Consider the following 25,999-nt stretch of genomic DNA (forward strand, 5'->3'; position numbering starts at 1 on the left):
CGTGCCCTCCCAAAAAACAAAAACATACACACATCCCTCCACAATGTATATGAGGAAGGTACGATCACATATATACCCCTCAGCACCCTATCTTTCTCCAACATCGGACCCCATCCCACAGAGTGAACGACACACGGCCAAAGCACAACTCTCTCAAAGCAGCGGTGCCACTCCTGAGACAATTCTTCAGACACAGAAATGGAGGAACACATTCCAAGGGTTAAACCATCAGATGTGCACTGCAACACTGGTTTGTTTTCACTGCAGAACATGCTGTTGCGCTTCATTAGTTCATCCTTGCTCCTTTTGCATGTCTTGAGAAGTAAATTACATCCAGACTGATTCCCCCAACTCATCACATTGATTCTGCCATGCTGAAATTTGCTTTTTTTTTATTCCTCGTGCCTTTATGGGTTTTACCCCAACGGTACGGCTATCAGCTTCTCACCGTAGAGCACCAAGGTTGCTGTCTATGAAGAGCGGTGTTTGAGAGAAAAATCTCTTCGTTTTGTGGGATCCTCAAGCTCTTGTAATATTTATTTTGTTATTTTTGGGTTTTTATTATTTGAGTTTTGTTATTTTCAAGTTTTGTTTTATTTATTGTTATAACCAGCCCATGCGCGGCAAACGCTCTGCGAGAAATACCCTACCCCCACCATCCTTTCCCAGAGCCCGTCGGCCACTCTCCTTTTGTTATTAATTTTTGTTATTTTTGGTTTTTTAGTTAATGATTGGGCCTCAATGATCTTCTCTGTTTTTTGTTGCTTGTTGGGGATCGCGACAAGCGTCTCTTGAGACTAATCCTGTCAGGGATTCCATAATCGAGCTCGTCGCTGGCCTTAGAGGGGTGTAGAGGCCTTACAGGGGTGGAGGAAGGAGGCGTAGGGGTTCTGGACCGCGAAGTCTGCGGTATCGCATAGTTCCGCTCCACTGCCAGAAGGAACTGGGCTAACTGTTTGGAAAAGCACAGTTTCTGGAGAGGGATATCTGTTATAGCATACTGCATTCGCAATGGACGAAGGGCGGGGCAACTCAAGAGATGCAGCGCTGTTTCTTCGCAGTCGGCGCGTTGGCTAGTATGCGCGCGAATATGCTGATACCCGTGTTGAGACACGCGGTGTTGTGTGAGGCCTGATTTGCTCATGCATTGTCTGCTGCATGTGGGGCAAATCAGGGTCGCAAGGTCTCTTATGTTCTCGCCCTTGCATCGGGAGGATTTGGTTGCCCCTTTGGCAGGCATGCCTTCGCCATGGTGAAAATTTCTGCAGCGAATGGCGAGTGAAGGCATGTTGGCGTATAACTTTTTACACACACCGCACTGAACCTTGCCGCGGTCCTCACGTTCCGGTGGCGACGAGTCTCGCTGACGTTTCTTATTTCTGGGAAACGTTACCTTTATTGCAATCGGCAATATCGGAGTTCCAGGTGGGTGTTTAGATTTTTTGTGGTACGATAGAGCTCCCATGTTACCGAAATCCCCTAGAAAAAATTCACAGCGCAGCGATGCTGGCTGTGGAATCAACTGCGTGCCGGGTGCGTCTTTGCTGGAGTCCTCAGGATGGCGTGCTCGAATGTGGGCTTTGGGGCCTGTTTTAGAGCGCGCTACCATTTCACATTTGCCACATGGAAATGCCGATCCCTCTGGTGTTGGTTCGTCTGCTCTTGGGTGCTTTCTTTCAGCGGGAGGGCATTCTGCGTTGTGCATGCACCTGAGGTGGCGAGTTAATCCGTTTTTCTGGGGGAAGGTTCGGCAACATAAATGGCATGCAAAGGGATGTTTTTTCACTGCATGCTCTGATTGGCGAGGTAACGTATTTACCGGAGATGTTGGTCTGGGCGGCGGTGGCTCAGGCGGTATGCCCAGCGGAGGTGGCGCATGGGGAAACTTGAGCTTCCAAAGCGCATCGGCCTTCTTAAAACCATGCCTGTTAACCAGGTGAAGCGCTGCGGTGTTCCTGCATGAGTATTGTGCTCCGCACTCTGTGCATGCTGCTGGCTCGGATGCTTTACTCATGGGGTGGTGTCTCTGCGTTGCTTGCGGCTTCGGTGGGGCTGAGTCGTTTGCCTCTTGGGGGTTGCGCCATCGACAACCAGGGGATATGGGATTGGATTTTTCTCAGCAACCACCCATATCGATGCGAGACTCCTGTGCGGAATATTGCAAGCGATCTTTCTTCTTCTCGGGTTAGTTCTGGGTTGTCTTTGGTGGGGTTCCAGTTCCCTGTGATTTGCCATCTATGAGGACGAGGTGTTTCCTCCCCCTTGAGTATGCGTTTGGCGTAGGCAATAACATCGGGAATCCAGGCATCATCCCTCTGGGTATGCCCCGCAGCTTTTTTGGCCTCAGCGTCGCATTTTTCGTTCTTCTCTACTCCGCAATGGCCGAAAATAAATTGCAGTCGAATGCGGGCTTTGCGACGTTGCACTTGGAGGATCAGGTTCCATAGTTTACGGAGCATAGGATCCGTAACAGTCAGGGGGCCAGTCCGGAGCGCTTTCAGTAGAGACGGCGAATCTGAGAATACGGAAACTCTGCAGGGTGTTGGGTTTTCTGCCGGTAGTATCGTGGGTAGTTTCCGCAATCCTTCATATAGTGCTATGGTTTCGGCCGCGTAGCTGCAGGCTAGGGGGCCAGCTCCTCTTTGCGTGGTGCTGAGCAGTTCACCATCCTTGTAAATCATCGCCGCTGCCCCAGATTTGACACCCAGGAATACCGAGCCATCAGTCCAAATTTCATAATGTGTACGGGGTGGTGGTGTTTCTCCCATGCGGCGGAAATATCGGGCTATCCAACGCTCAGGTGCTTCCTTCTTGCGTCCTTCAGGGTCGTCAGCGGAGACGTTATCCAGTGACGTGAAGAAGCGAGCGCGCTTACCGAAACGCAGTGTCGGTGTTAATAGCGGCAACTCGCGTGGCTCTATACGGAGCGTTGGGTATGTCTTCATTATGCGTACATAGAAGGTTCGGACTGGGTGGTTCATGTGGTAAACCTGATCAGCGCTTTCTTTCAGGGATCCACCTCTTGTCTGGCATAGTAAGAAGTGTTTTAGACTCCGTATCGCGGCTGTCGTTTCTAGTGGTAGAAGACGGGCTTCTCGCAGTGCGTCGTTGCAGCGACATCCAAATGGGATTCCTGCTATGGTTCGACAAGCTTTGTTTTGGCCTGCTGCTAATTGTTGGCGGCGTGTGGGTGAAGCATCCCAGTAACAGACCTCAAATCCATATGGCTTCTGGGCTTGAACTAGGGCTAGATAAAAAGTGCGCAAAACATCTCGTTTTGGGCCCCATGCGGCGGACGAGATTTCAGTGAGCTGCAACAAACGAAAATTCATGCGTTGCCTCGTCTGTACTGCATGGAAGGGCACTCCGCGATGGTGTTGGAATGTAATTCCGAGAAGTTTTGGAGCTTTCTCTAGACCGACAGGGGTGCCGCGTAGTTCAAGGGAAAGGGGGTTTGGGTCCAATGATCCTAAGAGGGTGTATTTCGTTTTGTCTGCGTTTACTTCCATGAAGTGGCTCTTGGACCATCCATCAACCACATTTATTCCGCTTTGTAGCACACTGTTGATGACGTCTCTGTTCCCATCTCGTGCTGCTAGCGTGAGGTCATCAAAAAAGCCGTGGCACAGAAGAGGAACTTGAGATAATCGTTTGCTTAGAGTGTTCATTACTATAATAAAGTTAAGCGGGCCTAGGACCGTTCCTTGCGGTACGCCGCGGTGGAATAGCATTAGTGGTGAGGATTTTCCTTGGACTCGTACTTTAGCCTGACGTCCTTTTAAAAATGGGGCTGACCATCGGATGATGTGCGGTGGGAGCTCCATCTCCCGCATCGCACTAACAATGCGGTCTTGATCTACAGTATCGAAGGCCTTGGCGCAATCGACGAATACGGCACCTGCGCGCGAGTCGTATGAAGGTCTCGTGAGGGCTGCGCGCAGGTGTAGTAATTGGTCCAGTGTGGAGTGGTCAGGCCTGAACCCGGATTGTTGTGGGGTCAGCTTGGATTCAATAACATCCCGAATACGGGCTGCCATAATCCTTTCCATTAGTTTGGACATACGGCTAGTTAATGTGACTGGTCTGATCGAGTCTAGGTCTGTTGCCTTCCTCCCTGGTTCGAGGAGGGGCAAAATAACACCTACTTTCCAAGCAGCTGGGACAATACCAGTGCGGAGACTCCCATTGAAAAGTGATGGGGTTTCTGCTTTTGCTCTGGGCCCCAAATGTTGGAGAGCCTCGCTGTAAATCCCATCCGGACCAGCCGCCGTTCCTTTCGGGAGAAGGCGTTGGGCCCGTTCCAGTTCCGCTTCTGTAATGGGTGCAAATTCCTCGTCGAGAACTGGGATGGGTGGCGGAGGGTGGGAGTGTGGGTGCCGTCTGGCTCGTGTGGAGTAAAGACGGATAAAGTGCTTGGGCTTCTGATTTTCCGTGAGCACCGTGTTGTTAATCTTTATCGCCGGGGTGCTCAGTGGGCGTGGGGCGTAAATCCCCTTTACAACGTTCCAACAGCAGCCGTCTGCTACGGCCATCTTGCCGCAGAGGGCTTTCCATCTTTTATGGGAGGCTTGTCTCAGCATCTCTCTGCGGCGTGCTGCCAACCTGTCTCTATAGACAGAGGCTTTGCATTGGCAGATCTCCGACTCAATCTCACTGAGTTCTGGAGTCCAAAAGGGGCAGTGTATCGTCCTCCGCGGGGGACCGCTGCAGCTGTTGCGATGCGGATCGCGGAGGCGAGTAAACGTTCTCGTTTGTGAACGCTCATCTTCTGTGTCGGTAGCTTTTGGCATTGAGCATTTGACATTTGTCCAAAACGAGACCATTTCGCCTTCTTCCATGCATAGAGTGGGGCACGGGGGCGAGGGAACCGCAGTGGTTCATCATCATCTACTTCGAAGAGGGTGATATAATGGTCACTATCCGGAGAGAACTTGGCTGTCCAAGACTCTATGCGACACTCTCGGGATAGTGTCACGTCCGGCGCGGACAGACCGTGACGTGTGGTGTGGCGGGTGCTTTCTCCAGTGTTCCGTATGACGCGATCGTTATCTAGGCACCATTGCGCCAGTACATCGTCACGTGTATCAGGTGGGATCGCGCGACCCCAGGCCAACGCATGCGTTTCAGCATCTGCACCAATGGGGTGGGGTCCGCTAGTCATCAAGAGCGCGTCCAGTTGCGATGCTGTAAATGATCTCCCTGGAGGGAAGTATGCTGACGTCACTGAGAGCGCCAGCCCTTCTGTAAAGTGGATCGTTGCGTGAGTATGCCCAATGCTCGCCACAACAGACGATCCTACTTCCACCGGCAGGTCTTCACGAACCAGAATCGAAACGCCGCCACCTTTAGAGGGGCGGGCCGCTCCATGATGTTGATAACCAGCGATTGTGAAACTCGACACTTCCGCACAAGACATTTTCATCTCGATTAGAAGGCAGAATGGCACGTTTTCCTCAACCAGGGTTTTGTGGAGAGCAAGCCCCTTGGCCTGGGTAAGTCCAGCTGAGTTCCACTGCATACCTCGCAGGGAAGGGCCGGGATTTTCCTCCACACCACCGCTCAGCAGTAACTTGGTACAGGTGATACTGCTGACAGCAGGCCGACGCGTGCCCCAGGACCTTCTTGGATTGAGTTCTGCCCCAGCAAGACGCGGCTGGTCCCGGTGCTTTACGACGCCGTAGTTTAAGCGCCAGCGAGTTTTCCAGAAGAAAAACATCGCTGGCTCCAGGCTTCCTCCGGCAATACGGAGCACTGGACCTTGGCGCCAAGTTGGGGCGGCCGGCTTCGCTGGGGTGAAGAATCCATCAGAAGCCACCCCCACAACAGCAGCCAAAACACCGCACGCCCCAAAATTATAGGAAACCACGTATTTGAAGTTTGGGTAGCGCTTGCATTCTTTAAATGCTGCCTGTTTGTGTTCTTAATTCTTTGGCAGTTGGAACTCCAAAATTGGTTTGATGTAACGGCAATCTTGTTTGGCTGGGGTTGGGGGGTGTTGGGTTCGCGCGAAAATGCGGTCGCTGTTTTCGGACGTGCATTCAAGTAACGGGAAGGTGCCGCGGTAAAGATTCTCGACACCCATTAATAGCAAGACCCTGCGTCTTGTTACAAATTTCCGACCTCTCAGTGGGCGCGGTGACTCGGATATTCGCTGCCGGTGTGATCTGGCCCAATTCCCATAAAACGGATTTCTAGCGGCACTCCACTCTCATCGTCGCGTGGCGCTCCTTCAAAACTCCACAAATGTTATGTCTCGCTTTTTTTTGTCCCTGCTGAGTCCCTGCTTTTATCAAAAAAGGGAACTTGTTCTAGCGCGGAATTTGAGCCATTGGGTCCCCACATTGGAGAACTTTTGGTAAGAACGCTGTGGGTTCTGCACGGTAATACGGCAACAATCCCTCTCAGACGAAAGTTTCGGGGTCCAATTGTTCGCCGCATAGTTTTTGGTCGCCTTCACGCGTGCCATTTGACTCCCGTATTTCCCGGCAAAACTCATGCAACCCTCGGCGATTGTAACTTTGAAGCTTCTTCAAACGAACCCTCGCGCAACGGCACCCTTGACTCTGATTTGGCGTTTTTTTTTTCTTTTTTTTTTTTTAGGGGGTTCCCAACCGTAGGGCAAAAGAGAGGCGGTGAAAAGGAATGGCTGGTTTTCTGGTGCTTTCCTTCGCCATCCGTCGATTTCAAACCTTCTTCTGCTGTCCGCTTTATCGTTCGGGGTTGCCAGATGGGGCCGTAAAGACCCAAGCCCCTTTCAAAACCCGCCGCGGGAAACCTCTTCTTTGGGACGCGATTGAAAATTCATTGTCAATAATTTAAATGTGTATTGATAGTGTTTGCGGCGCGTTCTTTTGCAAAGCTTGGTTTCAAAGAGAATAAAAAGAGTGGTTCGGCCGGGGGTTCCTGCGGCGTTCCGGCAGACGCGCCAAAACAAAAAAAAACAGATGTATAGCTCACCAAAAACCTTGTTACAAAGGGCTCAGCGAAAGAAAAACCATTTTTTTTCTTTTCTTGGGGACACGATTTTTGCCAGAGAGGAAGCCAGTAAAGCAAAAAGATATCAAAAAAAAGTTAAAGAGGGCGCCTTCCACGGAGTATTAACGCAATTAAGTACTCCAAATGCCTCAACTCGATGCAAAAAGATGGCTCTGATAAGAGATTTCCTTTGACTTGCACCATGCAGTGGCAGGTTCGCAAATGTTCACAGCCATTGGCGTGAGTTGCATATCATTTTTTGTTATCATTTATTCAATGGCAGCCGTCTGTCCCCACCAAAAGGTGCGAATAAGAAGAGGAATTCTGCCCATCCAATTTTGGGTTTTTAAAGGCAGCAGCAATCCGGAGACTTTTGTCAAACTCTCTGAACGTCTTTTATTTATTCAGTGAACTATAGGTTATAAACATGCTTTGCGGCTAATGCCATTTTTCTTCGGATCGTGTGCTCAGTAGTTTCTGGCGGTGGGGCGGCTGGATGCGGCCATCGGGGCAGTAGAAAACCCCCTTGCCCCATGAAAAACGCCGTAGTAAATATGACCCTCTATGATCTCCGGAGTTGTTGAAGCAGGAAAGATTTTGACAGCGCGCCTCTTGGCAGAGGGTGGAAGGCACGCCGTCTATACGTTTTGAATGCCGCCGAGCGGTCTTAGGAAAACGGCCCCCGCATCCGTTTTAATCAAAATCCAAAGGAATAAAAAAGAGGGAAGAACACACAAGGCGTTTAGTTTCCAAATTGAAACGTGAAAGAACAAGTGACCCCAAGCTATTTGCAGAGGCTCTCTTGCTGCTGGTGGGTTTTCCTTTTTTGTTGGCGCGCTTTTCTGGGGAATGGGGGTTCGGATTCCCTAAACTGACTGCTGGGGCGTTTTTTTTCTTTTACGGGAAGCGCGCGCGGTTGCACCCATTCTGATTCTAGAGGCAATCGTTTCTTCAAGTGTGCGGTAAAACCCTGCGATTCACAATATTGGCGGTGTCTTTCTTGTTGTTTGGCTTGCTGCGGGTTTCCGGTGCCAAATGTAACTAAAAATGATATCTGGCACCCCTTCCCTCTTTAAATTCTGGCCCCAAAGGAGAACAAAATTGAAACATCAGGGGAATAGCCATGTGATTTGGTTTGGAAGTTTTCAGAGTTCTTGGAACATCGCATCCGGCTTTCCCTCTTGGCGCCATAGGGGATCTCGTGGCAAGACCCCCTTTCCCCCACCGCGCCTCAGGGATCCTGCCAGTTTAAGGCGCCTCGGGGCGAAGCCCAAAGCACGCCTCAAAGAAAAATATTTCTTGCGTATCCGACTTCCTTAAGAATCGCGAAGTCCAAACCCAAGCCCTGAGACATTGCAACCGGCATTTCAAGAAGCCGGAACTTCCAGCTATACTTTTTTAAACGGTTTCAACCGGAACCATTTATACATGGCAAGAAGGGCCCCTAAAAACCGTACAAGGTTCCATTAGAGGAGAAAACCTTGTTATTTTAGCATTTTTGGATCGGCGCGCCGCAATTCCCGAGCCACCACGCCACGCCCAACGAAATCTCTAAGCCAAGATGCTTTTTTTATGGCCACCCGCTTTGGCTTTCAAAACCCTTGCCCCCCATAGCAAAACGCTTTTGGATTGTTTAATTTTATTTATTTATTTGTTTCTCGTGTGTTTTTGGGTTTTGCCCCAACGGTGCGGCCGCCAGCTTCCCATCGTGTGGCGCCAAGGTTGCTGCCTATGAAGGGCGGCGCCCCAGCGATGGGGTCGCGCCTCGGCGTGCCGCTGGCGCCTTTTTTTGCTACGAGGAACATCATTGCAGGACATTGCAATTGGCATGGCTGAAACCAATAAGACTTCACCCCTCGAGAAGGTTCCAGATCATGTTCGGTTTGGGGAGGTGAAGGGGCCCTTTGGATCTCCGATTAAAACTGCACGGCCGTCTCGCGATGGCAATTTTGTGGATCTTACCCGGTGTGGCGATTTCCAAAAAAAACCAGGCCCTGATGCCAAAGGCCGTCTCATCATTTGGCAGCTTAACGTCGCCGGATTATCGTCACTTAAAAAGGCGGCTCTCTCACAACGCCTTTCATTATCTCAACCGGGCATTGCCCTTCTTCAAGAGACGAAGAACCGAAGCACCACTGCTACAAAAATTTCTGGGTATTATGATTTTCATCACCCCCGGTCTGGTAGAGGCGGTGGCGTTGCTATTCTGATTCGCCACGGCCTTCAATGTGAACAAGTTTCGTTGCCTGACGCCCGCTCCTTGGAGGCTATCGCCCTTCTTGCTTTTGCTCAAGCAAGTCCCCCGATTTCTTTGCTGACATTTTGCAACCCACCTCCGGCACTGGCACTTGTATCCCATTCGATAAGTATTATCCTTCGTCTTGATCCCCATGCGCTCGTGGCGGGCGCCGCCAACTTAGACCATGATACCTGGGAAAACCGCTTGCCTTCTTCCAAAGACGGGGAAAAATTTGCGACAACTTTGTTGGATTTCGGGTTTGAAGTGGCAAACGATCCTTCTCTGGCGACACGAATCGATGGGAATGAAGCCCCTTCACCTGATGTGAGTTTCTCACGCTAGTTAAGTGTTGAAAATTGGTTATCGACACCGTATTTGAACTCTGATCACTGTTTGATCTATTATTCCCTTGCGGTGGGTGATGGCAAACTTAGCGTGAATAACACCTTTACACAACGCAGATCCGCAACCTTTGCTTTACGAAAGGCCGACTAGGCTCGGTTCACTTCTAAATGTGACTGCGCCTTGGAACATGCTACTGAGTGGAGGTTGGTCTATTGTGGCATTTTGCGAGCGGCAAAACAAACAATCCCTCAGGGCAGCCGGGACAACCCATATACGATTTGGACAGACGATATGGACTTGACATCAAAACAGGCAGAGGAAGCGTACCACACTCACATTGCTGCTCCTAACGACGGTTTGCTACGCGATGCATTCATCCGGGCCAAGGAAAGACGAAATTCTTTTTTTCCTCGAGGGATCCAATTACTCATGGAATCCCGCGCTAAAAAACTCGGTGTTTCGTCTACCTCCAGTTGGCGACATTTACGAGGTTTAGCGGCTCTCCCACCTCGCCTAATTTCTACAGTGGTTCTTCGCTCTGTTAATGACCCTGCCTTTACGCTCCCTCACCAGAAAGCCAACCTACTTGTCCGTCACTTTCTTCAGGTCTCGCGTGCGCAAATCACAAATGCCCCACCCATTCGTCAAGACTGCCGTGGTCCACTTTGTGGCATGGATCGCCCCTATACTTCTTATGAATCGGACTTGGCCGTCTATGTTGCTCCTTTGGGAACAGCACCTGAGCCTGATGGTGTTATGAATGATTTCCTCCATCATATTGGCCCTGTTGCTCGAAACACGCTAATGGTAATGATAAATACTTCCATTGCCTCTGGAGTATTTCCCCCGCAATGGAAGACAGGGGTGAAGGTCCCCAGCCCTAAAACGGGTAAGGACCCTAGCCGTTCAGATAGTTATCGTCCAGTGGCATTGCTATCTGTCTTGCTTAAGGTGGCCGAACGTATGGCCCACCGACGTCTATCAGCATTATTCCCCCATCATCAACGGCAATTTGGTTTTACAGCCCTCCGCAGCACCTCGGACGTGATAGCCCTTTTGCTGGATAGGGTTGCCCGTGGCCTTAACGAATTCCCCATGGCGGAGTATGAACGCCCTCGCGGTGGGAAACCCTCTTTGCACCCCCGTCGCCAACGTTCACTTGTAGTAATGATCGACTTTTCAACTGCTTTTGATTCCATCGACCGCTGCAAGCTATTGGATATAATGAATAGACTTCCATAACTAGGATCCCGCAAGAAGAGCTGGTTACAAAGCCATCTACGTGGTCGTTATATTTGGGTGAGAGTGGATGAAAATACATCGCGAGCGCAACTCACCTCAGCTGGGGTACCTCAAGGTAGTGTACTTGGTCCCCAGCTCTTCCTGCACTATGTGGGTGAACTGCTGTGCCGCCTGGACAACGTCTCTTTGTCAGCATTTATGTATGCGGATGACCTGACACTTTTTACTTCCGGGGCAGACATTCACGACTTTGCTTCGGCAATGCAACCAGCCCTGGATTTGATAACTAAATGGGCAGCCGAGTACGCCTTAAATTTGAACGTAGCCAAGAGTGACGCGGTACTCTTCTACCTCTCCTCCCATACGGCATCCGATGCGGAAGAGGTGTGTTTACGACTTGGCCACGAGAGGCTACATATTGAGCTTCGCCCGGTGAAATTACTGGGAGCGACCGCTGGCCGCCTACCCAACTTTGGCCCCCCAAGTCCATAAACCATCTCAACAGAGGATGCTACGACGTTACCAGCTTAAACTTGTTACACAAGTAGGTGCAATTCATCATACCATGCGTTCATTTCTTATTGGGCACGTGCGCGGTTTGTTGCTTTATGGGGGCGAAGCTTTCCTCCCTTGCATCGCGCCTTCCCGCCCCCAAAACCTAGAAGTGAGATACCGGGACAGTTGTGGAGCATCCATTGGATTAATTGCTGAAACATAAAACTCTTCCGTTTATCTGGAGGCAAATTTATTACCCCTCGGCAAATTAGCAATCTTCAGGGTGCTTGCCCAGCACGAAAGGCTTCTTCAACTTCCTGAAAAGGGCGGCCTGCGCAGACTGCACTGCTCACACCCCCCGCTGCCTCAGATCAATCGCCGCACAGCAACGCCGATTCCTCTACCACGAGAGACGGTGCTTACCGAACTGGAACGAGTTTGCGATCTTATTGGGATACCCACTGGTAACCCACTGGTAACCCTCGGGAACCTCTCATGCCGTCCCCTTCATCCATGGGAAACGGAATTATCCCATTACTTTCGTTTCCAACAACCTCGCTGGGACAAAGATGCCCCTGCGGAGGTAAAGAAGCGAGGTTTTGATGCTGTGTATAAAAAGCTCCCTCCCCGTCGTTTTGAATTGTAGACGGATGGTCCATCATTACTCGCTGAACGCGCGTCAGGGCTGCCGCATTGCTTTAAGACGGTACTGTGCCCCATGTTCGCCCAGTGCGAGGATATCATGCGGCTGCAGACCCCCTGGCATGCTCCTATAGGGCAGGGCGCCTGGCATTGGAATTGGGTCTCTCTGCCCTCCTGCTCCCTGCCTTAAATGATATTTGTGACCCCTTACTCGTACTTATTGCGACGGACTCGCTCTCAGCCAATGAAGCCTTACAAGTCGGACTCCTGACGGCCCATGGCCGTGTTAAGGTAGAAATTTGGATTGTTGCTCTCCCTCGCATGTTGCCGTATAGCAATGAATATAATTTTTTCACCAGCCCACTGTGGAATTCAAAGTAATGAAGCAGCTGACGCTGAAGCTGCAAGGGCCCTAGACTTTCCTCAAGACAACATACCGATATGGCATGTTGATTTTCTCACTGCGGCTAAAAGGTTATATTGGCAAGAGGTCAAACAAGAAGAGGAACGTGGAACCACCCCACGGTCAGCCGTTGTGGGTAAAGCAAGAACTCCCTTTCACCTAGATCCTGATATTCTAGGAAAGGAATCACGGCTTTGCGCGCAGGCTCGATGCGACATGTGCCCGTTATTTGGCCGCATTGCACGTGCTCTGAAGATTGCGCTAAAACTCCTATTGCAGATGGCGCCATCCTCTACTGCAGGAGGATCACGCACCTGCCCCACCTCCAGAACCTCCCACTGTGGCAGCTTCTACTTGTAGTCGTCGTCTACGTCCTAATCGCTCGAAATCCACCTGTCCAATCTGCAAATTGGTTTACGCGTCCGTCTCCAAGATGAACCTTCATGCCAAACGTGCAAACCCAGGGGTGCCAATAATCGAGGAGGGGTTAGTATGTGATTATTGTTCCAGTACTAAAATCTTCAAGACATCTGCATCACGTGCGTGGCATTATCGAAAATGTGCCGAATACCAACGTATCACACACTCGTATCCCACTAATCTGGTTGACATATCACACCATCAACAGCTACAAAAATCAAATGATGATGCTTCTCCCGGTCCTCAAGAGAGACTCCCACACATGTTATGGGAGTGCCCACGTTTACGTGACATAAGTGTTACTACCTTTGCTTCCGATCCTAATAAATTGACGGCTCCATTTGGCACTAAATTACTTTTGGGGTTCTTAAATAATGCCATAACTTTACTTTCTGCAGATTGCCTCTGCGACCGAGATAAAAAAAAAAGAGCGGTGTTTGAGAGAAAAATCCCTTCGTTTTGTGGGATCCTCAAGCTCTTGCAATATTTATTTTGTTATTTTGAGGTTTTTATTATTTGAGTTTTGTTATTTTCAAGTTTTGTTTTATTTATTTTTATAACCAATCCATGCGAAGTAAAACAGTCTACGAGAGATTCTCTACTCCCACCATCCTTTCCCAGAGCCCGTCGGCCACTCTCCTTTTGTTATTAATTTTTGTTATTTTTGGTTTTTTAGTTAATGATTGGACCTCAATGATCTTCTCTGTTTTTTGTTGCTTGTTGGGGATCGCGGCAAGCGCCTCTTGAGACTAATCCTGTCAGGGATTCCATAATCGAGCTCGCCGCTGGCCTTAGAGGGGTGTAGAGCCTTACAGGGGTGGAGGAAGGAGGCGTAGGGGTTCTGGACCGCGAAGTCTGCGGTATCGCATAGTTCCGCTCCACTGCCAGAAGGAACTGGGCTAACTGTTTGGAAAAGCACAGTTTCTGGAGAGGGATATCTGTTATAGCATACTGCATTCGCAATGGACGAAGGGCGGGGCAACTCAAGAGATGCAGCGCTGTTTCTTCGCAGTCGGCGCGTTGGCTAGTATGCGCGCGAATATGCTGATACCCGTGTTGAGACACGCGGTGTTGTGTGAGGCCTGATTTGCTCATGCATTGTCTGCTGCATGTGGGGCAAATCAGGGTCGCAAGGTCTCTTATGTTCTCGCCCTTGCATCGGGAGGATTTGGTTGCCCCTTTGGCAGGCATGCCTTCGCCATGGTGAAAATTTCTGCAGCGAATGGCGAGTGAAGGCATGTTGGCGTATAACTTTTTACACACACCGCACTGAACCTTGCCGCGGTCCTCACGTTCCGGTGGCGACGAGTCTCGCTGACGTTTCTTATTTCTGGGAAACGTTACCTTTATTGCAATCGGCAATATCGGAGTTCCAGGTGGGTGTTTTTGCTTTTGTGGTACGATAGAGCTCCCATGTTACCGAAATCCCCTAGAAAAAATTCACAGCGCAGCGATGCTGGCTGTGGAATCAACTGCGTGCCGGGTGCGTCTTTGCTGGAGTCCTCAGGATGGCGTGCTCGAATGTGGGCTTTGGGGCCTGTTTTAGAGCGCGCTACCATTTCACATTTGCCACATGGAAATGCCGATCCCTCTGGTGTTGGTTCGTCTGCTCTTGGGTGCTTTCTTTCAGCGGGAGGGCATTCTGCGTTGTGCATGCACCTGAGGTGGCGAGTTAATCCGTTTTTCTGGGGGAAGGTTCGGCAACATAAATGGCATGCAAAGGGATGTTTTTTCACTGCATGCTCTGATTGGCGAGGTAACGTATTTACCGGAGATGTTGGTCTGGGCGGCGGTGGCTCAGGCGGTATGCCCAGCGGAGGTGGCGCATGGGGAAACTTGAGCTTCCAAAGCGCATCGGCCTTCTTAAAACCATGCCTGTTAACCAGGTGAAGCGCTGCGGTGTTCCTGCATGAGTATTGTGCTCCGCACTCTGTGCATGCTGCTGGCTCGGATGCTTTACTCATGGGGTGGTGTCTCTGCGTTGCTTGCGGCTTCGGTGGGGCTGAGTCGTTTGCCTCTTGGGGGTTGCGCCATCGACAACCAGGGGGATATGGGATTGGATTTTTCTCAGCAACCACCCATATCGATGCGAGACTCCTGTGCGGAATATTGCAAGCGATCTTTCTTCTTCTCGGGTTAGTTCTGGGTTGTCTTTGGTGGGGTTCCAGTTCCCTGTGATTTGCCATCTATGAGGACGAGGTGTTTCCTCCCCCTTGAGTATGCGTTTGGCGTAGGCAATAACATCGGGAATCCAGGCATCATCCCTCTGGGTATGCCCCGCAGCTTTTTTGGCCTCAGCGTCGCATTTTTAGTTCTTCTCTACTCCGCAATGGCCGAAAATAAATTGCAGTCGAATGCGGGCTTTGCGACGTTGCACTTGGAGGATCAGGTTCCATAGTTTACGGAGCATAGGATCCGTAACAGTCAGGGGGCCAGTCCGGAGCGCTTTCAGTAGAGACGGCGAATCTGAGAATACGGAAACTCTGCAGGGTGTTGGGTTTTCTGCCGGTAATATCGTGAGTAGTTTCCGCAATCCTTCATATAGTGCTATGGTTTCGGCCGCGTAGCTGCAGGCTAGGGGGCCAGCTCCTCTTTGCGTGGTGCTGAGCAGTTCACCATCCTTGTAAATCATCGCCGCTGCCCCAGATTTGACACCCAGGAATACCGAGCCATCAGTCCAAATTTCATAATGTGTACGGGGTGGTGGTGTTTCTCCCATGCGGCGGAAATGTCGGGCTATCCAACGCTCAGGTGCTTCCTTCTTGCGTTCTTCAGAGTCGTCAGCGGAGACGTTATCCAGTGACGTGAAGAAGCGAGCGCGCTTACCGAAACGCAGTGTCGGTGTTAATAGTGGCAACTCGCGTGGCTCTATATGGAGCGTTGGGTAGGTCTTCATTATGCGTACATAGAAGGTTCGGACTGGGTGGTTCATGTGGTAAACCTGATCAGCGCTTTCTTTCAGGGATCCACCTCTTGTCTGGCATAGTAAGAAGTGTTTTAGACTCCGTATCGCGGCTGTCGTTTCTAGTGGTAGAAGACGGGCTTCTCGCAGTGCGTCGTTGCAGCGACATCCAAATGGGATTCCTGCTATGGTTCGACAGCTTTGTTTTGGCCTGCTGCTAATTGTTGGCGGCGTGTGGGTGAAGCATCCCAGTACCAGACCTCAAATCCATATGGCTTCTGGGCTTGAACTAGGGCTAGATAAAAAGTGCGCAAAACATCTCGTTTTGGGCCCCATGCGGCGGACGAGATTTCAGTGAGCTGCAACAAACGAAAATTCATGCGTTGCCTCGTCTGTACTGCATGGAAGGGCACTCCGCGATGGTGTTGGAATGTAATTCCGAGAAGTTTTGGAGCTTTCTCTAGACCGACAGAGGTGCCGCGTAGTTCAAGGGAGAGGGGTTTGGGTCCAATGATCCAAAGAGGATGTATTTCTTTTTGTCTGCGTTTACTTCCATGAAGTGGCTCTTGGACCATTCATCAACCACATTTATTCCGCTTTGTAGCACACTGTTGATGACGTCTCTGTTCCCATCTCGTGCTGCTAGCGTGAGGTCATCAAAAAAGCCGTGGCACAGAAGAGGAACTTGAGATAATCGTTTGCTTAGAGTGTTCATTACTATAATAAAGTTAAGCGGGCCTAGGACCGTTCCTTGCGGTACGCCGCGGTGGAATAGCATTAGTGGTGAGGATTTTCCTTGGACTCGTACTTTAGCCTGACGTCCTTTTAAAAATGGGGCTGACCATCGGATGATGTGCGGTGGGAGCTCCATCTCCCGCATCGTACTAACAATTCGGTCGTGATCTACAGTATCGAAGGCCTTGGCGCAATCGACGAATACGGCACCTGCGCGCGAGTCATACGAAGGTCTCTTTGAGGGCTGCGCGCAGGTGTAGTAATTGGTCCAGTGTGGAGTGGCCAGGCCTGAACCCGGATTGTTGTGGGGTCAGCCTGGATTCAATAACATCCCGAATACGGGCTGCCATAATCCTTTCCATTAGTTTGGACATACGGCTAGTTAATGTGACTGGTCTAGACGAGTCTAGGTCTGTTGCCTTCTTCCCTGGTTTGGGGAGGGGCACAATAACACCTACTTTCCAAGCAGCTGGGACAATACCAGTGCGGAGACTCCCATTGAAAAGTGATGGGGTTTCTGCTTTTGCTCTGGGCCCCAAATGTTGGAGAGCCTCGCTGTAAATCCCATCCGGACCAGCCGCCGTTCCTTTCGGGAGAAGGCGTTGGGCCCGTTCCAGTTCCGCTTCTGTAATGGGTGCAAATTCCTCGTCGAGAACTGGGATGGGTGGCGGAGGGTGGGAGTGTGGGTGCCGTCTGGCTCGTGTGGAGTAAAAACGGATAAAGTGCTTGGCCTTCTGATTTTCCGTGGGCACCGTGTTGTTAATCTTTATCGCCGGGGTGCTCAGTGGGCGTGGGGCGTAAATCCTCTTTACAATGTTCCAACGGCAGCCGTCTGCTACGGCCATCTTGCCGCAGAGGGCTTTCCATCTTTTATGGGAGGCTTGTCTCAGCATCTCTCTGCGGCGTGCTGCCAACCTGTCTCTATAGACAGAGGCTTTGCATTGGCAGATCTCCGACTCAATCTCACTGAGTTCTGGAGGCCAAAAGGGGGCAGTGTATCGTCCTCCGCGGGGGACCGCTGCAGCTGTTGCGATGCGGATCGCGGAGGCGAGTAAACGTTCTCGTTTGTGAACGCTCATCTTCTGTGTCGGTAGCTTTTGGCATTGAGCATTTGACATTTGTCCAAAACGAGACCATTTCGCCTTCTTCCATGCATAGAGTGGGGCACGGGGGCGAGGGAACCGCAGTGGTTCATCATCATCTACTACTTCGAAGAGGGTGATATAATGGTCACTATCCGGAGAGAACTTGGCTGTCCAAGACTCTATGCGACACTCTCGGGATAGTGTCACGTCCGGCGCGGACAGACCGTGACGTGTGGTGTGGCGGGTGCTTTCTCCAGTGTTCCTTATGACGCGATCGTTATCTAGGCACCATTGCGCCAGTACATCGTCACGTGTATCAGGTGGGATCGCGCGACCCCAGGCCAACGCATGCGTTTCAGCATCTGCACCAATGGGGTGGGGTCCGCTAGTCATCAAGAGCGCGTCCAGTTGCGATGCTGTAAATGATCTCCCTGGGGGGAAGTATGCTGACTTCACTGAGAGCGCCAGCCCTTCTGTCAAGTGGGTCGTTGCGTGAGTATACTCAATGCTCGCCACAACAGACGATCCTACTTCCACCAGCAGGTTTTCACGAACCAGAATCGAAACGCCGCCACCTTTAGAGGGGCGGGCCGCTCCATGATGTTGATAACCAGCGATTGTGAAACTCGACACTTCCGCACAAGACATTTTCATCTCGATTAGAAGGCAGAATGGCACGTTCTCCTCAACCAGGGTTTTGTGGAGAGCAAGCCCCTTGGCCTGGGTAAGTCCAGCTGAGTTCCACTGCATACCTCGCAGGGAAGGGCCGGGATTTTCCTCCACACCACCGCTCAGCAGGAACTTGGTACAGGTGATACTGCTGACAGCAGGCCGACGCGTGCCCCAGGACCTTCTTGGATTGAGTTCTGCCCCAGCACGACGCGGCTGGTCCCGGTGCTTTACGACGCCGTAGTTTAAGCGCCAGCGAGTTTTCCAGAAGAAAAACATCGCTGGCTCCAGGCTTCCTCCGGCAATGCGGAGCACTGGACCTTGGCGCCACGTTGGGGCGGCCGGCTTCGCTGAGGAATCGTTCAATTCAGAAACCGATTCGCAAACATCCGGCATCGGGGGCGAAGCAGAACTTGTTTTTCCACCTCTTCGGCCGCGGCGTTGGGGGTTCGAGGGGGTTCCCGTGGGAAAGCGAAAGCGTTTTTCAAGGAATTTGCGGGGTCAAAGGGGGGGAGGCCCCAACAACCGGGAACTAAACGGAGGGGCGATCCGAAGAGTCTTTTTCCGATCGCAGAGCCTACCGGATCCGGAGAAATTCGCTCGTTACCAAATGGGGTGGGGGTTTGCGCCGTTTATCATTTTGGGTCTTCTATGGCGGGTCCGCGTCGCTTCCTTGGACGTTGGGTGGGGTTCTTCTCTTCCTTTTGGTTTGGGGTATCGGTGGGCGGTTTTCGTTGCGTTTTTATTTGTTTTTGTGATTTTTTCTCTTTTTTTTTATTTGCTCGGATTCCTCATTTTTTTCCTTCTTGGTGTTCTGTATCAATATATTGAGTTGCTTTTGTGTTTTTGTCTTGTGTTATTTTTGTTTTTCTTTTGGTTCCTGCAAAGTGTGGGTGCGGAGCTTGAGTGTGAAAGTAATTAAAATCCCTTAAAGAAAAAAAAAGGATTCTGTGCTTGCGTTTCCAAAGCCAGTTTGATACCTACTCTGCTTGTTAATCGTTATAACGTTACAACCTGAGGTAAGAACTCCGTGTATTTTTCTCTTTAGGGTTTCATTTTTTTATTTTGTCTGAGGGTCGTTACAAAAAGTTTTTTTATGTTTTTGCTCCTGTTTCTGGTTTCTTCATGAAATAAGAATCATCATATAATTTTTGTTTTTGTTTAATTCTTTTCTTGGTTATAGGCGTATATTATTATTATTATTATTATTATTATTATTATTATTATTATTATTATTATTGTTATTATTATTTTCCTTTTCTCTAGAAAAAAATCCTTTTCTTTTACTGCGATTAGGATATCTTTTTTCCTTTAGAGTTCATTTGATTAGGTTGAAAATAATGGCCAAAGGCGGTATGAGCCTCTTTGCAAAAATGATTGAGCCACAAGGAAGGACTGATTACTACTGGAGTAATGAAGAGTACTCTCACGCAATACGTTCCAGAGCAATGCTGAAAAAGTATGGTAAAGAAATAAAAAAGTTGTATGGAACTGATCCTTGGATTTGGAGAACTTTAACTCCTTTTATTCTACTTCAGCTTTATCTTGGTTACCGGGCCTCCGAAATGAACTGGATAACCTTTCTTCTTCTCTCTTATTTTGTTGGAGGTACAATTACACACAGCTCCTTTCTTGCAATTCATGAGGTTACCCATTACCTTGCCTTTAAAACGAGAATATATAATGATTTTTATGCAATTTTTATAAATCTTATTGTACCATTTCCTTATGCAATGATGTTCAAAACTTACCATTCAGATCATCATCATTACCTTGGTTGGGAGTTAATTGATGTCGACGTACCGACTGTTGTTGAAGGTAAATTACTAAGTAATTTCCTTGGTAAGTTTTTCTTTGTAACGTTTCAAATTTTATTTTACGCATTTAGGCCTACAATTATTAGGAGGATAAAATTTGATAATATGCATATTATGAATTATTTTGTCCAGTTGACTTTTAATGTTTTGATTTACTCTTTATTTGGGTTTGCACCACTATTGTACTTTTTGTTCTCTATTTTCTTGGGAACCAGCTGGCACCCTATATCTGGACACTTTATTTCAGAGCATTTCGTATTTAAAGGTAGTGGAAAACAAGAAACGTTTTCTTATTATGGACCGTTAAATTGGGTGACTTGGAATGCGGGATATCACATTGAACATCATGATTTCCCCGCTATTCCATGGAATCGACTTCATAAACTTCGTGAAATTGCCCCAGAATTCTATGATGATTTAATTGTTACAGAATCTTGGCCAGGTACACTTTTTGATTTTTTGCTCGATACAACGGTAAATCAATTCTCTCGTGTTGTTCGTGAGAAGGGGGCTTATCAACGGGAAAAGTTATTGCCGACATTACCTAAGGCTGCAGAAAGGGGGTAATGCAATCGGATGTATAGTTTATTGAAAAAGTACAAAAGAAAAAATAGTAAGGTAGAAAAAGCAAATGGTAAAAGGAAGAAAAAAAAAAAGGAACGTGGTTGAGAGAGAGAAGAGGTGGAGAAAAAGCTAAAGATCCAGACTCCGGTACAGTTAGATTAAGGGAGAAAAAAATAAAGACGCGAGGTTGATTAGTGCATGTGTCTCTTTTTTTTTTGATTTGTGTTGGGACAATCTAAGACACACAAACACAAACGCACAGACACATGAACGCAAGGAAAAAACAACAACAACAACAACAAAGATAACAATTGGGAATTGGGGATAATAAATGAAAGGGAAAGAAATGAGGGTCTATTTAGTAGAGCAAATGGTCAAGGCATTAAGTGGATATCCCCTTTTTTTTGCTTTGTGGGAAAAAATTACTGCCCAAACAGTAAGAGAGCAGCTTTCCTCAAGGCGCTATTAAGCAAAGTATGAGTGTGTAAGTGCATGCGGATTAGACTTTCCAAAATATGAAAAAAAAACGACTGGATCTATTTATCTTGGGTTTGATTATGTATTCTATTTGGGGAGAAATGCGTAAATTCAGATGTCTTTATTTTTTTTTTTATATATAAATACATATGTATATATCTAACTATTGGTAATTTATATGTATATGACTATATATTTTTTTCCTTTATTCTTACTAATTCTATATATATATATATATATATATATATATATATATATATATATATGCCAATTTAAAGAAAAAGTTCCCTAGATGAAGCGATTTGCTACCAGTTCCTTGGCAGTAGTATCCACATGCCGTTACTTTTTTGGAAAAGGCTGGGATAATGCTGCTTTGGATACAATATACAGTTGCATGCTTCGAAAACCAGACGTAAATGATCGTATTCGGAGTCAGTATGCTTCTACCATGGATCCTCGTGATGCAGATGTCTTACGTCGTTTGGGAGAAGTTGCCAAGGAAAATAAGACTTTTATTCGTGTATTCCTCCCACCGCACTTGGGTGATCCCCACCGTCTTTTGAAGTGCTACAGTCTTATGGCTTATCCAATTCTTGATGATAAGGGAGGTCAGCTTAAGGTTGAAATGGACGGACAGCATCTTGATGCTTTTGCTGATCCTGATGATGATTACGCGAAGGTGGTTATCCCTCACATTGAACTTGTTGAATTTTTGGCTAAATCTCTCTTGGAAACCATGAAATGGGAGGCTACTCCAAGGGGTGCCGCATCACTTCTTGAATCACTTTACCGTGGAGCTGAGATTCCAGATCATGTCTTCCAGACACCTGCAGTTATTGAACGCCTTGAGGACTATAAGGATGGAAATAAGATTAGTAAGTAGGAGTATAGGATTTTTTTTTACTTTCTATATTAGGGTTTTATTCAGAAATAGTATCAGCACGTCTTAGGTGGTATTTTTACCGGGGCCTGTGGGGCATATAGTATTATTCTTTCTTCTTCTGCAAGCTGTATTCGTGGTATAGTATATTTACTGTTTCTTGCTTTTTTTTTTTTGAAAGAGGCAAGATGTTTTTTTTTCTTTCTGTCTTTTTCTTTATTTTATAAGTTGATTTCTATCCTGGATATATTTTCTTTCTTTCTTTATTTTTTTTGTTAGCATATGGCACAATGGAAAAGGTTCTGGTTTTAAAAATGCTTAATAATGAAGTCATTAAGCAACGAAAAAGTGCTGAGTGTAGAGTTCTTTTTGCAGAGGAATCAGGTTTCCGTGAACTTATTATTTTAGAAGAGCGCTTTCAATGGGATAACTATATTGAGCAGGCTAGAGTAGAGTTGAATTATCATAAATTAAGATTGAATGGACAGCAAATGTTAGATGATGTTCGGTCACAGATGATAAGTTCGTTTGATCTTGCTGATCTTCACAAAGAACAATTGGAATTGCGTTCTTCAATATTGGATTTTCAACATCTTTTAAACGATGGTGAAGAGTGGCTTAAATCTTTTGATTCTAGTCCTATAAAAGCTGAACAAAAAAGAATAGATCTCTGGAATCGTGAGAAAGAGACTCTCGAAGTTCATATGGCCCATCTGCGGATTCGGATAGCAAAGCTTAATGAAGAACCTACTGCTAGAGCACCGCCTAACGGAAATAACCATACAGAAGCATATTTGGCTCCACTTTTCTCTGAAAATATGTCAAAGGACATTCAAATATCCAAGTTAACAGAATGGACAAAAGAAAGCCTTAATCGTGCTCATGGTCTCTTGTCTTGAGAAATAGTAGAAAAGAGGATTTATGTTTTTTTCTCTATTGTCTTTAAACTAGTTCTTCTTTGAAAGTTCTCGGGTAATTTGGAAAGGAAAAAGAAAAATTAAAATATATACCTACAACTGTTTTTTTTTTTGGTGTATAAATATTTATGAGCATCCATTCATTTTGATTACGGGAAGAAAGAGGAAATGAAATGTTACCCCTTGGGTTTATAATGGCTAAAAAAAAAATAAAGTAAATAGCCACTTGTCAGATTGCCATATTACTCCAGTCAACGTTTGTGAGTTTTAGTACTGTCCTTATTATTACTGAATTGGTGTGACATTCCAGAGTTATTTCAAGGATATTTTATGGGTTATATATATATATATATATATATATATATATATATATATATATATATGTATATATATGTATTTGTTTACTTATTTTTGCTCAATTATCGAACGTTGTATATATTTATACTCTCTTTGGATGGTGGGATATCGTTAACTTTCCCCAGAGTTTTTTGGAGATGCATAGAAGAGTATGGTTTCTTTTAAGAAAATAACTTTATTCTGACATGCCTAGAAAATCTTTTCGTTCCACTACATAGAGTTTTATTTACTTCGCTCCATGAGATAATTTTTTTGTGTGAAGTAGATGAGGATATCTTTCTGATCAACAGAAAGAATAACAGTCTAGTTTAAAGAAAAGAAATAAAAGACAATCTCCTTCTTAACTATGTTTTTTTCCTTGCTTTGAAAAAATATATTTTTTATGGACGTTTTCTTTCTTTTTTTTCTTATACCCATGATAAGTGCAGAAAGGCACAAAATGGAAGGTCCATCTGGTGATATAAAGATGTTAACTAGCTCGACCCCTCATTACGCTCAGATCAGATGGAGGTTAGAGGCCCCCCCTAGGTTCCCGTAGGGCTTCAAAAGTACCTGGGATGCCTTATTACACGATTGCTCTGAGTACAGTTAGTCCTATTAGTGGAGCAATAGAGACAACGTGGATGTTTTGTACATTTGAGAATCTGGTAGCTGTAACACATAGTATTGAAGATGCTCTCGCAGCAATTGATTCGTCTCGTTATCGTTCTTTGAAAAACTAATAAAGTAATTGTAAAAAAAAAGACGAAAAGAAAATGAGGGGTCTGTAGATGTGAAATAAATAACCTCATTTTTTTTCCTTCTTACTTTCATTGCTATTACATTTTAAAATTCGATATCCGTTTATATATATATATATATATATATATATATATATAATATTAGTTTAAATTCCCTATCCTCATTTTTGTTGAAATATAATCACTTGAGCTAACTTTTATTTGCCTTGGTTTGCTTTTCTTGTTTGTTTTTTCTTTCCTTTCAAAAGGAAAATGCAGAAAATGGAGGTACGGCGAAGTTCAGAGAATGCAAGACATAGGTCAACGAGTACATCAAGATCTACACCGAGAAGTCGGCCAAATTCCAGATTGAGGAGGAAGTCAAGATCTAAGTCGCGTGGTAGGTCAAGATCTAAATCAAGAAGTAGATCAAGATCTGGATCGAAAAGACGAAAAATGAGAAAATCAAGAAGTGCTTCTACAGGTAGAAGGAAGCGGAATTCCCGTAAGTCCGGAAATACTTCTAGAATATGTTCTGCAGAAGAAATGCGTCTAAACATGGAGAGGACTATAGCTAATGCTCAGGTTCGGGTTCTTATGGAGGGGGAATCTTCTTTCATTAGTCGTCATGTCCCTGAATTGGAGATTGTTCTTTACCGTCCAGTTCCTGAGGAAGGTAAACAACCTCTTTTCTTTGATACCACCGCGTGTCTCTTTAATGAATATGGAGGACAAATTGATTACGTAGGTGTTGGAAGGACGACGACAAATAATAAGGGACTTTTACATAGACCTCATGCAGTACTTATTTTTGATGCTACTTCTGAAGTTGCCAACAATTTTTTAGAGCCAGCTGGAGGAAATTCTGTAATAGCTGGTGATGGCGTTCTTGTGAATTTCAAAAAAATTTCTATGTGGAGTGGAGTATCTTTATGCGCTACATTATTTACTGCGGACATCTCTCTTAAAGAAGTAACTGATGTATATTATGCAGTGAGAAAACCAGATGCGTTAATACCATTGGCTATTGTTCCTGTTACTTCTAGAGATTCAAATCGTAACTCATGTGTTGCGCTTATGATAAGAAAGATAAAATTGAATACCGAGACAGGATGGGAACTTGTTCGAGTAGGGGAAACACTCCAGGAACAAGATGTTAAAGGTGTAGTAGAAGCTATGCAAAATAGAGGGTTGGTAGATCCTGTAGGCTACAAGTTTGATACTTCTCGAAGTTTAGATTATACAACTGAGGGTTGTAGTGAGAATAGTTTTTTTGACGATGGTGATGATGACGACGATGACGCTGACTTTGTTGAAGTACAACTTTCTAGTGCTAATTCAAAAGAAAGTCTTGAACGTTTATTGGTAAATGTACCACGTGTAACACGTGAGGGTAGACGACAATACACCGTTGGACGTTCAACTCTTAACACTGTAGTTGAGCCAGGTGACAGTTCTGATGAAGATGAGGTAATGGAGGATGCTCTTCGAGCAGTTGTTCCCCGGTATACTAGCGCTTGCCCCGTTCGCTACGAAGAAAAAACATATAATTTGGGTTCTCGTGATGAAACATTAGCAATGCACTATGTTGATCACCGTGAGGAGTATGGCCTAAGTAATGCGGAATCACGATTATCTAGAAATACTGAATTACCTCCTATATTTGCACTCTCCTCAGGACATTTACACCGTTTATCTTATGGTGATACAGGAATAATTCGACCAGTTGCACCTCATGAACTTTTGTCATCAATGTATTCGGCATTTTGTGGAAAAAGTAGCCTTAGAAGGCGTAGCGGTCGCTCACCCTCAGAAGTGCGTAGAAGTTCTTCAAGGCGAGGTAGGCGTAGTTCTTCTCGGCCCCCTAAAGGAAGGGGTAGACGCAGTAAGAGCAGGAAATCTCGCTCGCGTAGCACGAGTGCAAGGCGTAAAAGTAGACGAGGCCTTCGTAAGGGAACCAGCGCTTCCAGACGGAGGAAGACACGAACGTCCAGTCCGGCCAAAAGAAGATCTTCATCTCATACTAAGAGTTGATATGAGAATGCATCTAATGTCATCGTTGGTAAACTTATGTGGAACCAGTGTTTATTATTTAGTTTTATCACCAGATTTATGT

General features: G+C 46.8%; 11 protein-coding genes across 11 annotated transcripts; 9 read left to right on the plus strand and 2 right to left on the minus strand.

Annotated features, from left to right (window-relative positions):
* Positions 1–6,038: 6,038 nt before the first annotated feature.
* LSM04_005126 (uncharacterized protein) lies at positions 6,039–6,496 on the minus strand (the record flags this gene model as incomplete). Its single annotated transcript, XM_067333218.1, has 2 exons — positions 6,039–6,191; positions 6,341–6,496. The coding sequence occupies 2 exons, from the start codon at positions 6,494–6,496 to the stop codon at positions 6,039–6,041; spliced, it is 309 nt and encodes a 102-aa protein (XP_067186094.1).
* A 1,526-nt stretch (positions 6,497–8,022) lies between these two features.
* On the plus strand, positions 8,023–9,556 carry LSM04_001754 (uncharacterized protein; the record flags this gene model as incomplete). Its single annotated transcript, XM_067333220.1, has 2 exons — positions 8,023–8,278; positions 8,775–9,556. The coding sequence occupies 2 exons, from the start codon at positions 8,023–8,025 to the stop codon at positions 9,554–9,556; spliced, it is 1,038 nt and encodes a 345-aa protein (XP_067186028.1).
* Positions 9,557–9,850: 294 nt separating this feature from the next.
* Positions 9,851–11,293, plus strand: LSM04_003701 (Reverse transcriptase domain; the record flags this gene model as incomplete). Its single annotated transcript, XM_067333221.1, has 2 exons — positions 9,851–10,679; positions 10,806–11,293. 2 exons carry the CDS (start codon positions 9,851–9,853, stop codon positions 11,291–11,293), a joined length of 1,317 nt encoding a protein of 438 aa, XP_067186072.1.
* A 16-nt stretch (positions 11,294–11,309) lies between these two features.
* LSM04_001487 (uncharacterized protein) lies at positions 11,310–11,942 on the plus strand (the record flags this gene model as incomplete). Its single annotated transcript, XM_067333222.1, has 2 exons — positions 11,310–11,401; positions 11,600–11,942. The coding sequence occupies 2 exons, from the start codon at positions 11,310–11,312 to the stop codon at positions 11,940–11,942; spliced, it is 435 nt and encodes a 144-aa protein (XP_067186022.1).
* A 72-nt stretch (positions 11,943–12,014) lies between these two features.
* LSM04_000134 (uncharacterized protein) lies at positions 12,015–12,701 on the plus strand (the record flags this gene model as incomplete). The annotated part of the gene is made up of 2 exons (XM_067333223.1): positions 12,015–12,098; positions 12,234–12,701. The coding sequence occupies 2 exons, from the start codon at positions 12,015–12,017 to the stop codon at positions 12,699–12,701; spliced, it is 552 nt and encodes a 183-aa protein (XP_067185995.1).
* Positions 12,702–12,774: 73 nt separating this feature from the next.
* On the plus strand, positions 12,775–13,632 carry LSM04_003929 (uncharacterized protein; the record flags this gene model as incomplete). Its single annotated transcript, XM_067333224.1, has 2 exons — positions 12,775–13,124; positions 13,569–13,632. 2 exons carry the CDS (start codon positions 12,775–12,777, stop codon positions 13,630–13,632), a joined length of 414 nt encoding a protein of 137 aa, XP_067186075.1.
* A 5,860-nt stretch (positions 13,633–19,492) lies between these two features.
* LSM04_001538 (Sphingolipid delta4-desaturase) lies at positions 19,493–20,536 on the plus strand (the record flags this gene model as incomplete). The annotated part of the gene is made up of 1 exon (XM_067333225.1): positions 19,493–20,536. One exon carries the CDS (start codon positions 19,493–19,495, stop codon positions 20,534–20,536), a length of 1,044 nt encoding a protein of 347 aa, XP_067186024.1.
* A 766-nt stretch (positions 20,537–21,302) lies between these two features.
* On the plus strand, positions 21,303–21,893 carry LSM04_005859 (uncharacterized protein; the record flags this gene model as incomplete). The annotated part of the gene is made up of 1 exon (XM_067333226.1): positions 21,303–21,893. One exon carries the CDS (start codon positions 21,303–21,305, stop codon positions 21,891–21,893), a length of 591 nt encoding a protein of 196 aa, XP_067186111.1.
* Positions 21,894–22,180: 287 nt separating this feature from the next.
* Positions 22,181–22,789, plus strand: LSM04_006996 (uncharacterized protein; the record flags this gene model as incomplete). Its single annotated transcript, XM_067333227.1, has 1 exon — positions 22,181–22,789. One exon carries the CDS (start codon positions 22,181–22,183, stop codon positions 22,787–22,789), a length of 609 nt encoding a protein of 202 aa, XP_067186131.1.
* An 886-nt stretch (positions 22,790–23,675) lies between these two features.
* Positions 23,676–24,443, minus strand: LSM04_004434 (uncharacterized protein; the record flags this gene model as incomplete). Its single annotated transcript, XM_067333228.1, has 2 exons — positions 23,676–23,704; positions 24,176–24,443. 2 exons carry the CDS (start codon positions 24,441–24,443, stop codon positions 23,676–23,678), a joined length of 297 nt encoding a protein of 98 aa, XP_067186084.1.
* A 37-nt stretch (positions 24,444–24,480) lies between these two features.
* On the plus strand, positions 24,481–25,917 carry LSM04_008067 (uncharacterized protein; the record flags this gene model as incomplete). The annotated part of the gene is made up of 1 exon (XM_067333229.1): positions 24,481–25,917. The coding sequence occupies one exon, from the start codon at positions 24,481–24,483 to the stop codon at positions 25,915–25,917; it is 1,437 nt and encodes a 478-aa protein (XP_067186154.1).
* Between the last annotated feature and the right edge of the window lie 82 nt (positions 25,918–25,999).

Source organism: Trypanosoma melophagium (genome assembly GCF_022059095.1).
Source record: "Trypanosoma melophagium isolate St. Kilda chromosome Unknown ctg8segment0, whole genome shotgun sequence".
NCBI lineage: Eukaryota > Euglenozoa > Kinetoplastea > Trypanosomatida > Trypanosomatidae > Trypanosoma > Trypanosoma melophagium.